At 35.1% G+C, this 11,109-nt stretch overlaps 1 protein-coding gene across 1 annotated transcript in view; it reads right to left on the bottom strand.

The window, feature by feature from the left end:
• Positions 1 to 9,999, bottom strand: part of CUL5 (cullin 5) — a 22,300-nt gene extending 12,301 nt beyond the window's left edge. The window contains exons 1-7 of the mRNA XM_009999393.1: positions 9,894 to 9,999; positions 7,488 to 7,587; positions 6,449 to 6,625; positions 4,248 to 4,389; positions 3,051 to 3,196; positions 2,894 to 2,974; positions 1,591 to 1,684 (exon numbers count right to left, since the gene is read on the bottom strand). Of these exons, the coding sequence (XP_009997695.1) occupies positions 1,591 to 1,684; positions 2,894 to 2,974; positions 3,051 to 3,196; positions 4,248 to 4,389; positions 6,449 to 6,625; positions 7,488 to 7,587; positions 9,894 to 9,964 (811 nt within the window). The 5' untranslated portion in view covers positions 9,965 to 9,999. The remainder of the gene's footprint in view (positions 1 to 1,590; positions 1,685 to 2,893; positions 2,975 to 3,050; positions 3,197 to 4,247; positions 4,390 to 6,448; positions 6,626 to 7,487; positions 7,588 to 9,893) is intronic.
• Positions 10,000 to 11,109: the final 1,110 nt, after the last annotated feature.

Genomic DNA, 11,109 nt, shown 5'->3' with positions numbered 1-11,109 from the left:
AAGAGCGTTTTCAAGTTATGACATCTCTGCTAGTTTCTAGTTGGAAAATATTAATCCTTCCTTCGTTCCTTCCTTCGCATGGCATGTAAATATTAAGTACTTAACATAACAAGAGTATTTTACAGCAGTGCCCAGTAGCTCCTAGCAAAAATACCCACCCTTCTTTGTTAGAAGCTATTTAATAAAGAAAATATAATAAAACTCTTTGGGGCAAATATTACCAGAAAGACACATGCATAAGCAAAGTGCAGCAGAGGAGATTATCAGATGTATAAATTACTACATATTGTTAAATAAATTTATCGTCTGCATCCTTCATTAGAACATTTTAAAGCATAGATAGGTGTAGGAAAAAAAAGAAAAAAAAGGTCTGAAAGAGATGCTTGAGCTCTTATGTACCAAACAGAAATGTTTTACAACCAAGCAATATCAAGGAGCAGATGAAGCCACACGGAAAGAGAGGACTGTGCGAATACTTCAACAGGTTTCTGAAGAAAGATGCTCTAGATGCTACAGATGAACCTTTCTGAAGCTCTACATTTGAACAAGCCTCCTGTATTTTTCTCAAAGGCTGTAACATACACTCATAAGAAGTTTGGTGACTTTCTAGATTTAGCTCTGGTCTACTGCCAGAAATCATGCTGCTAGATCAGTATGACATAGTTTTGCGGTCAAATATTTTCTGAAATGCTAGCTTTAGAAGTATTTCCTACACTGTTCTAAGTCATAGAACAGTTTTCACATTTGCATAGAAGAAAAAACTTCATATAGACATGAGTAAATATTCCCTGGCTGCAGGATACTGAGAGTCCAAAGAAAATAATTAACCTGTGATTTCAGCTTTTTTTTTTTTTTCAATTTCCCTACTTGAATTATGACATTTGAATGACGTACCTAACTTGGTTTACCATATAGGACTAACACAAGACTTCTGAATCACGCTAAAACTCACATTATGGTGGTAGAGTTAAAAAAAAAAAAAGTTTGAAAATTTTAAAAAGGCATGCAGAGCTAACTTTCAATACTCTCAGTGACATACCAGCTATAAAACCCAATGAAAAATGCACGGGGATTTTGTTAATTGACTTATTGGTCCTGCACCGGTAGTTAGAATAAGAAAAAGTTCTCCCTGATTTTCAGAAAAACATCTTTGTAAAGAGATGCTTTACTTTTTTTTTTTTTTCTAGGGGGAAGTCTCAGTGGAGGTGGTTTGTATCTGAACTACCGGAATGGAAAATAAGACACATGCAACATTTACCGGAATTGGTCAGCATGAGGAAAATAAGTTGTAGGAAAACTAAATAAAACAGAGCACAAAATATTATTTTCTCTCAAGATCAGAGCTAACCAGTCATTCAAATCAGGGTATTGTTCATATACATTTCAGAAGCGATATAAAAGATTTATAAAAAACCGCTAACAAATAACGGTCACTTTTTGTGGATAGAACTGCCCACATGTAGTAATATTTTCTCTATGAAACACTGCCACCATGTATTAAAAACAGTAATTTGATATATCTACAAACACATCTATTTTTATGCAGCTGATGCTGAGTTCATCCTGCACTGTTCTTCAAGCTTCACTTACTTTCTGTTTCATTTCGTTTGATCATGCCTTGGCATTCTGCTAAAATAGTCTCTTTAAAAGATGTCACCAGGGCATTGACGCAGCACTCCATGAGCTGAAATATATTAAACACAGAATTAGTTCATTTAGTAATCTGAACACCGAAGTCTGATCTCTGTCAAGTTTGCCATGACACAAAATCTAGGCTGCTCTCAACAACTGTGCTCTACAAGATGATTTGTTTGCTGATTCATATAAGTATGTGTAGCTGACTGAAACCTATACAGGAAACAATATTTCTTAAAAATATGTAGGTCAGTGAATGTGGTCAACTCTCTCCCAAACCAGTAATGAGCTTAATATTTCTGTTACCTCCTTTCTCACAAGGGAGCTATCGCTTTTGGAACACCAACTACCCTACTTAGTTTTCAAGTATACATCCAAGAGCTAAGAATAGTTTTCATTCCAGCACACCCTATTTGGACCAAGCTGGTTAGCTTGAACAAGACACTGCGTCTAGATCTAGAACAGAAACTGCTTGCACATGTCAGGACCATTGCTCTTTCATCAGCCTCTTTGTCAGGGTTACAATTTATAGCTATGCAAAATGAATTATTCACAACTTAAAATAAACACATAAAACATATTTTGATCCACTGCAGAAAATTCAGATCTAAAGGGTATTTCTTTAAAATAACCTGTTTCCTGAACTAATTTCAACACAATTATGAATTATTCACTGCAGTTAAATCTTCCTCCAGAAGCTGAACTGTGTAAAATATCGCTCAAGAAGAGTAAGGGAAAAAACTCCTTTATATTAAATGGCCGTATTTCAGAACAGTTTTAATAGAACAGTTTTAATAAGATTTCTATTGCTCCTTTTGATTGCAATGAACAGTGACTCTTTCAGATATTCTAAATAAGCACTGAGAAAGGTGCCTACTGGATTGGCCAGCATATTTTCAAACACCTCTCTTATTCACTGTTAAGCACAGAAAAAAAATTATAATCCTACTCAAAATATAAGACTAAAAATCAACATCAATAAAAACCTGCTCTTCTATCTGAACTTCAGAACAACACTTTCTATTGAAACATCTGTAGAAATTGTAGTCTGCCAGATTGAAAAGTAATGTAGATTTTTGCAAGAAAAGATGCAGTGGATTATTAAAAAAAAAACCCAACAAACAGTTTCAGATCAATCTACTGCTACGATGTAACACTAACACACACAAAAATAAAAACTGAAATGCAATACTGTATATAAAAATATAAACTACATAAAGTTTTCTCACATATATGTATTTCCACACATTGTACTTACTGCTTCTACAGAGTTACATTCACGTCTTGTTTCTAAATACCGTAAAGCTCTTTTCTCTTCTTCTTTTAGTTTAGCATCTGCCTGTGCAAAAGTAGAACAGCAATCATTTTAAGTACTAACATCTTCAGAACAAAGTTACAGCAGAATTTTTACTTACATATTTCATGTAATTCTGTACACCATTTTGCTGTAAATAAGAGGGAGCCTGTGTTCTATAAAATCTCTCTGTTGAATCCAAATATGCCTTTTCAAAGTTATCCCGATATATCTGAAGTTTATCTTCAGGATTAGAACAAAGGTTAACTGCAAAGAGAAAGGCCAAACTTACTTGCACGTCTAGGAAACTTACATGGCTAATAACAAGCAAATCTCACTAAAGTGAGTCTTGTATTTTTAAAAGGTTGCATTGAAGAATCTGAAGTATGCTATGAATTCATTTTAATCCTTAAAGGTAACCAGAATTGTCCAGTCTTTGCTCAAAAAACACTTACATTAACTATAGGGAACTGGAAAGACCTTCATACTCATCTCCAGCATTTCTGACATTCAAACATGATAACCAGAAATACATACAATTGCAAAATTTTAAAGAAAAAATAGTTTTAAAAAAAAAGTGCTCAGCATAATGCCTAATAGAGTGAAAACTTCTCCACCTGACTCAACAAACAGCTTTTCTTAGGCACCGTTCTTAGAATGCCAAGGGCTTCGTTTTAGACTTTTTTGTTTTTTCCCCCATTATGTTTTTTCTGTTGTACAAGAATGGAGGCAGTGAGCTTACTGCTATCCAGCAGTGGTTTGCACTACTTGGAAAAAAGTTTCCAACAGTTACAGAGAAATAAATAAAGTCAGTCCTTAAATGGAATACACTTCTAAAAAAAATTTAGACTTGGTCATCTATAAAGCCATTTGAGAAAGTATTAGCCACAAGTTTAATTCAACAGGATGCAAAACTTTGAAGAAGAGGCAGGCAATGGTGAAATGCCATAGAAGTTTCAGATGCACAGATCTGTTCTGCAAAGAAGAAAGAGACTGGGAGTCCTACATGCAGCCTCCATTTCTTCAAACTGTCTGAAGAATCAGAAACACCACAGAAAGATGCACAGACACAAGGTTGTACCTTCAACCCTAAAAGGTCAAAATGTAGTTTGCTTGTTGAAAACACTGATTTTGGAGTAACTGATAAAATCACTTAACAGAATTTAATTGGTATCACATATCATCATCAACAACAACAAAAAAAATCAATAAAAATGCTGAGTATCATTCCAACCCTACCATAATTGTCAACTTTGTATGATAAAAGTTAATTTACTAAAGCAAGGAGACAACACAGATTGGTCTGTGCAAGACATACCATATGATTCTCGAACTCCAATAACGAGCTGAGAGTCGAAAGCTTCTCCTAGTCTTTCAGCATGAACTAGCTTCATTGCACTGTCCTGAAGTCTATTTTTTATATTTGAAAATATGGATTCATTCCATGTATCTAGCATGAGCTGTGTACCAGAAAGAAAAAAAAAATCTTGTCAGAAAGGCTCACACACATACAGGTTTGTGCAAAAGAAACAGCTCAAAAAGAGAAATCAAGCAATTTATATTGTGATTTTCCGATTATACACAGAACTCCATCTTGCTCAACTTATTGTAGGAGTAATAGTCAGCTCACATTTTAATATTACTTTATGTAACTAGACAGCTAGGGGAAGCAGTATTTGATTCAGATATTAATTTCATAATTCTGTATTATTTCTGCAGTTCTCAATAACTTTTCCAGCAATGCAATTTCTCAGGACTTGCAGTGTCAGAGGGTATTTTTGAGACAAACATTCAAATATAGTTCACTATTTGGCAGGCTCAGCCTTAAACAAAACAAAAAACTCAATTAAGATCACAGCTGTGTAAAGAAAAAACCTAGTTTTTAATTTATCTAATATGAAGTTTAACACAGAAGTAATGCATATAGAATTAAGAAGACAACATCCAAACCTCATTTAAGGACTGCAAAGTTTTAAAATTAGTTACAGAGGCTGTGAACAAAATCCTCGTGAGTCAAACAGTCCCTTCATATTCTACTGTGCGATTTATTTTTTTAGTGATTGCTACTGACGCTGCTGCAAATCTGTTGCATTGCACATGATCACGAGACCCCATGTTCTGCAGCTGAGCAACACCAGAAGCTCCCTAGCAGGCCAGGCGATACTTATGGCCACCTAAGCTTCATCAGCTGTTCAGTAGTAAACACTCAAAGCATGATTACATGTTACAAATTTTGTTTTGCTTTAGAATTCAAGTTACTGTGGTAATTTTATTTTTTAGACACCTCCATCAGCTTCTGTCCTGAAGAAAATCTGAATTGTTAAGACATCAGTTCTTTCTCCTAGTTTCTCCTCACTACTTTCTCCACTCCATCTTGTTTTCTCTTTCATTTTGTAGTTCTCCTCCCTTCTGCATACAGCACAGTGAAGAGTTCAAGTTTGTCAGATCTTTGGGAGCCTAGTAAGATCACACACTTTCTCCAACAAACAATTAAAACAAAAAAGGTAATCTGAGGTGGTGATTCCTCTCTTTGCTGCTGTTTTCTTTTCTTTTTGTTCCAAAAGTTATAGTGGATCAGATGTCAAAATAGGAGGGTGGAAAAAAAAATCTCGTCCAAAGTAATGCACGTGAACTATTTTGTTCTTCCCATCCTAGAGACAGTGGGATAGCGAAAAGGATCTTCAGTAGAAATGAAAGATTGCTAAAAGAATTGCATTTCCCTATTTCCCTACAGATACTTTCTTCAATGAAAAGGGATAATGAAGGACTTAACATTTTACAAATGATATGCTCAGTTTTTCTTCCATGAAAGACTAAAGCAATTTCAAAGACCATTATTCAGAGGACTTGGAACGATGAGCACTCCATACTCAAACCTTCAACTTCCTCTATGTGTTTTATATGAAATAGTGAAAAGATCATATCCACGAGATTCTACATGCCCAATCTTTTCACTGATATGACTGGCAGTTTGGAGGAAAAAGGAGAAATCAGGAGATACATAGCCATATTTAAATTAAGATTACTGTATTTAATTGGTCATTTGTAAAAAGCAGACATGTGCCCCAGCTGAGATCTCAGCCTAGGGAAATAAACAAGGAGTAGAAAAACTATTCACATATATACAAGTACACTTGGTACTCACAAGTACAGAAGCAATAGGTAATTTACAACTGTCTCCCACCACAGGATTCAAGTCATAATTTAACAAAACAAACAAAAACCAAACCCCAAAAAGACCCAAAACAACAAATCAACACAAAAACCAAACCCCAAAAAAACCCAAGGCCCAACCAAGAAATCCTTTAATCACCTAAACACAGTTAGTGCCCAAAGCAGAATTGAAAACGGTGAAATTATTACAGAAAGTTCCAGGGTTATTCTGACCTTCATACTGAAGCAAAATGACACATCATGTTACATGATTGGTGCAATTTAACCTTCAGCTACAGAATTCCTTCTGTACTACTATTATGGGTAGAAGAGTGTGCAGCAAAACTCTTAATACCTATCACTTACCTTTCGAACAATACTGTCTTCTACATTAGACTTCTTGTTGCTGCCCTGCTTGCCCATTAAAGTAATCTCTAACTGACAAAATGGCTTGGGCAAAATATCACACTGCGTGAAGAACTTGCGCCACTCCACTATATATGCTTTTAGCAAAGCTGTATCATCTTGATGACTCAGCACTCTCTGGAAATGGAGGGGAGAAGAACAGGCAATTTATAAACAAATTTCTGCACAAAACAATTATTGAATTTGCTTATATTGAAACTAACTCCCATACAAATTTCACATCTACAGATACATCAGAAGTCTACGTGTTTGAGTGCCATTTAGTTCAGGGGAGTAGTTATCAACCCATGGCTTTTGAACCATTTCTAAAGAGTAAAGAAAGGTAACAGCAAACAAGTAGTTGGCAAAATTCAAATTTTCCATATGAACAATTTTTTAAAGCCATCAGCAAGTCAAAACGATGAAAACCTTGGGCCTAAAGGCATATTCTTTACATATACTTACATCTTTTTTGCTATATATTTTACAAACACAAAATTACCTTTGAATCAATTGATAAATTTCAAGCATTTGGAGGGAAGCCCGTAAAACTGGACAGATAAGCTTACTGAGCTGATAACAGGTATGGCTTATTTTAAAGCCATCCATGAATATGTCAGCACAGCACTGAAGCTAGACAAAAATTTTTTCAGACAGTTATTTCTTATAGAAAATTTTGCCTCAAGAGGTTTTCAAGTGGAAGAAGAGTCCATAAGTACTGCTGGATAAACAAAAATAATGCTGTGGGGCTTTTCGTTTGTTTAATATAACACAAAAATCATTGCCCACCCCAGCTTCAAGGACTATGAGAAGACAGTAAGCCACTGCAAATGCTCACGGCTGGCTTTTTGTCAGTAGAAGTTTGAAGGGTAATTATGATCTCCAGGACATCACAGAATTTCAAACAAAACAGAAATGCATTTAGATTCTATGAAAGTCAGAACTAATAAGTTATTTTTCTAACAATATAAATAGAAGTTATGAAACATTAAGAACTTACTGCTTGTGCCTGTTTAATAAAATCAAGGATGTCTTCCTTCAGAGCCTGATGGATTTTTGCTGGACCTTTATCATCCCACAAGCAAACTGCATGTACATCTCTAGAAAACAATTTATCCATCTTTTAGAAACAGCTAATCCAAGTTTCATGCTATAGTGTATGAAGCTTAAACAACCAGAACTTAAGTATGTCTCAGAAATTAACACCTTTTATCTACCATTGTCAAATAAAACACAGTTAAATTCCAGTGATATATGCAAAAAACCATGCTTGGAGAAGAGACTGAAGCTATAATAATGTCTCGGAAGCAAGTAACAGCCACTTATCTAGTAACAGGCTATCATCAAGGAGAGATGTAGAAGCCAATTCTGTTTTCGTATCTATTCAATAATCCTCATTGCACTATGGACAACTTTTTACAGCTTTTCTTTGATGAAGACAGAAACCTCTTGCCAGTATCAGCACTACTACTCAGGCCATATTATTTTTAAATGCTCTTATTATCATACAGCCTTCAGTCTCACTTTGACAGTTACAGGACTACAACATTCTTGTGCTACAAAGGAAACAGACCTTTGTGAGAAATTTCAGCTCAGTGACATCAGGTAATTAAAAAGATGTTTTAATTAGCTTAGTGAGATCACTTAAACATTTAATGACAATGGTAGCATGCTGAAGTTAAACTCTACAGCAGAAAAGCTATCAAACAGCATCACAAAGCAAAATTCTAGTAATGAGTTTAAATCAACATTCAAATAAATTCCTGTTTTTCCTAGCTGACAGTCCAGCAAGTGTAACTTAAGTCCTAATTTCTATCCATACTAAAGACTAAATAATGCAAATTACAGTCCCAACCATACTTCATATATAACGTGACATGGCAAGCATTTTGACTCATCTTCTAGTTCTTCCTTTTAATACTAAGGCTACATCTTTGCAGGAAAGCAACTATTTAATAGAAGGGTACAACTTTGTTGCTGTTGAACCAATAGTTACTTCAATAGGAGAGCATATTTTTTTTTTAGTTTAATTGAAAAGACAAAACTTACAGGGCAAAAAGTTCCTTTGACACAGATCAAAGGTGCTGGCCCAGGATTTAGAGACATCTACCCAAACTGTGACATATAAAAACTTCCACATGCAGAAAAGGTGTTACTGTATTTAGAACACCACTGTTTCCTGACAGCAGTGAAAAAAGCCATACTAGATAATGATCCTCAAAGGGCAAGTAGAAGACACCAACAGATTTTGAATTTTTATTACAAAGCTTAACAAAGAGCACGGTCCAAAAATAGGAACCTATGGGAGTGGGATCCTTTCCTTCAATATCCTTAATTTAGCCGTAAAGTTACTTTAGTTCTATTCAACAATTCAACTAAAAAAAAAAAAAAAAAGTAATCCATGGAACATTTCAGTACTAATGCAGAATTATTGAAATGTTTATTCAAAATGAAAGCAATGACTCAGAGCTTAATTTGTACCTTAACTATATCACGTTTTTGGCAACTACTATAGCCATGACGTCATAAGATATTAAAACTCATTACATGATAAACTACCTTCCCTTTTGGTTGGCAGAAAAGTGTGACAGGTGCAGTAAGATGGGTGTAAAAAGAATCATGGCACTGTCCTCATAAAAAAGAGCAGTAACAATACATATTGCAAAGAGACTTTAAATAAAAACCACTTTTGTGATAGATTTTAAAAAGCAGGACAGACTGCAGATTTAAGCTACAACTTTATTTGAGGAAAAAAACTATACTGAGACAAAGTCTATTTTAGATATACTTTTTCAATATATGTGCTTTAATTAACTTCCACATTGTGCTGGCAAAAGTCTGGCTTTTAAGAAGAAAATCATCACCTAACAGGAAGCAGCTTCTGGCTTTTTGGAAGGAGGAAAATAGCAAGGTTTTTAGAAAGTTTATACTAATGCAAATGCTGTCTGAAAAATACTATATTTATTATTGTGGCACAAAAGTATTCAAATTACACCAGCTAAATGGCATTGGCTGTTACTTCAGTAGCATTCTTAAGTTATTTTAGAAGAAAGCCATTCAAATCAGAACAATGTAACATTCAGCAAACTGCCTTTAAATGAACTTACTGCCAAAAGCAGTAAACAAAAGTTTTGTGGGCAGGTACAAAACTTGTTTACTGTGACTAGCTTAAGTCTAAAGATCTGCTGTTCTTTCTCCATCCCGTTTGCAACAATCAATCTCAGCAAAACTCTACTTTAGCACTTACAGTGATGTATGCACAGTTACCACTCAACAGAACTTAAACTAGTACTTTTCTTCTGTCTTCCCACAGAGTCTGTGTCATATGTGACATCTGGATCACAAGCAGTACCATACCAGTATTTCCATTATGCAGAAGGACATCAGATATTAAAAAATTACTTACGAAAACAGATCAAACCATTGCTGTTTTGTGACAGACTCCTGACGAAGAAGTTTCAGAACGATAGGGCGCATGAAATCCCATTTGTCTTCAAACTGAAGTGAACCTTTATTCTAAAATGAACCAAAAAAATAGTTAACAAAGTTTCTTATTTAAAGTTATCTTTAAAGATCATGGTTTCTACAGTTAATATAAAAATCTCTTCTTCCCAGAGGTGTGTCTCATAAGCTAGCATATGAGCTACAACACCACAGCTGAACAACACTTCACAGTAAAAAATAATTCTAAAAAGTGACAGAGCTATTATTTATTTCTTAGAGAAGCGGATCGCCAGCTTCTTCCTTTATTCACTGTACTAGTTACCATGCAACAAGTTCTAGCAAGTGTTCTTCATCTGTTAATGGAGTTACACATCAACAACATGAATGACACTCAGTCAGCTTCGTTACCACAGCCAAGAAGATACATGCAACGAAAGTCATGAGGCAGAGTTGCAAACCTCTCTTGAACAAACTACCACAACCAAAATGGCAGCCAGGAATCAGGAGCAGCACCTGTGGATGCTGCCATGTACCTTTTTTCTCCACTGTGCATTTGGCAGCAAAGAGGGAGGAAGGAAGCAGATTAACATGGGAGGTGTTGTATCACAGACTCCATTCCTGTGGGTTAACTGGCCATAGGCAGTCTGGCAGCCAAGACTACAGTTGGTGCAGATAAAAATCATTTACACCTGAAAAAATCTAATCCAAGGTCAGTTTTTTCAAACATACAGTAAAAATTAAGAGGAAAACTAAAGAAATTAAGTGCTCCAATATAATTCTGAATATTCTGAAAAACCTCTCTGTAGTATACAGGCTGACTTCCATTATTAAAAAACAAAACAAAAAAAACTTCAAGAGAAAAAAAACAGTTCTGTTGCATATGTTGTAATCCTATTTGCTCACAGCTCCACATTTTAATACAAAAAACCCCGCAATTAAAAAAATGTTGATTGAGAGCTCTGTGACAGAAACTGGTTGAGTTATCTGCAGTGTTATGTTCCAATGCACCGTTTGCTTCTGAACAGATAGATAACTGTCTTGGCTAGTGACACTGCATTTGACACAATTCACTTCTAAAACTAATAAATATAACTACTTGAAATTCTGACAAGTGTGCTGCTCTGCCACTAACATCTCTTAGATAAACAAGCACAAGCAACACACCAGGTTCTCTCAGC

This window comes from Chaetura pelagica, unplaced genomic scaffold (genome assembly GCF_000747805.2).
Source record: "Chaetura pelagica isolate M959 unplaced genomic scaffold, ChaPel_1.0 scaffold85, whole genome shotgun sequence".
Taxonomy (NCBI): domain Eukaryota; kingdom Metazoa; phylum Chordata; class Aves; order Apodiformes; family Apodidae; genus Chaetura; species Chaetura pelagica.
The sequence above is the reverse complement of the archived record's forward strand: the minus strand, read 5'-3'. Positions and strand labels throughout refer to the sequence as shown.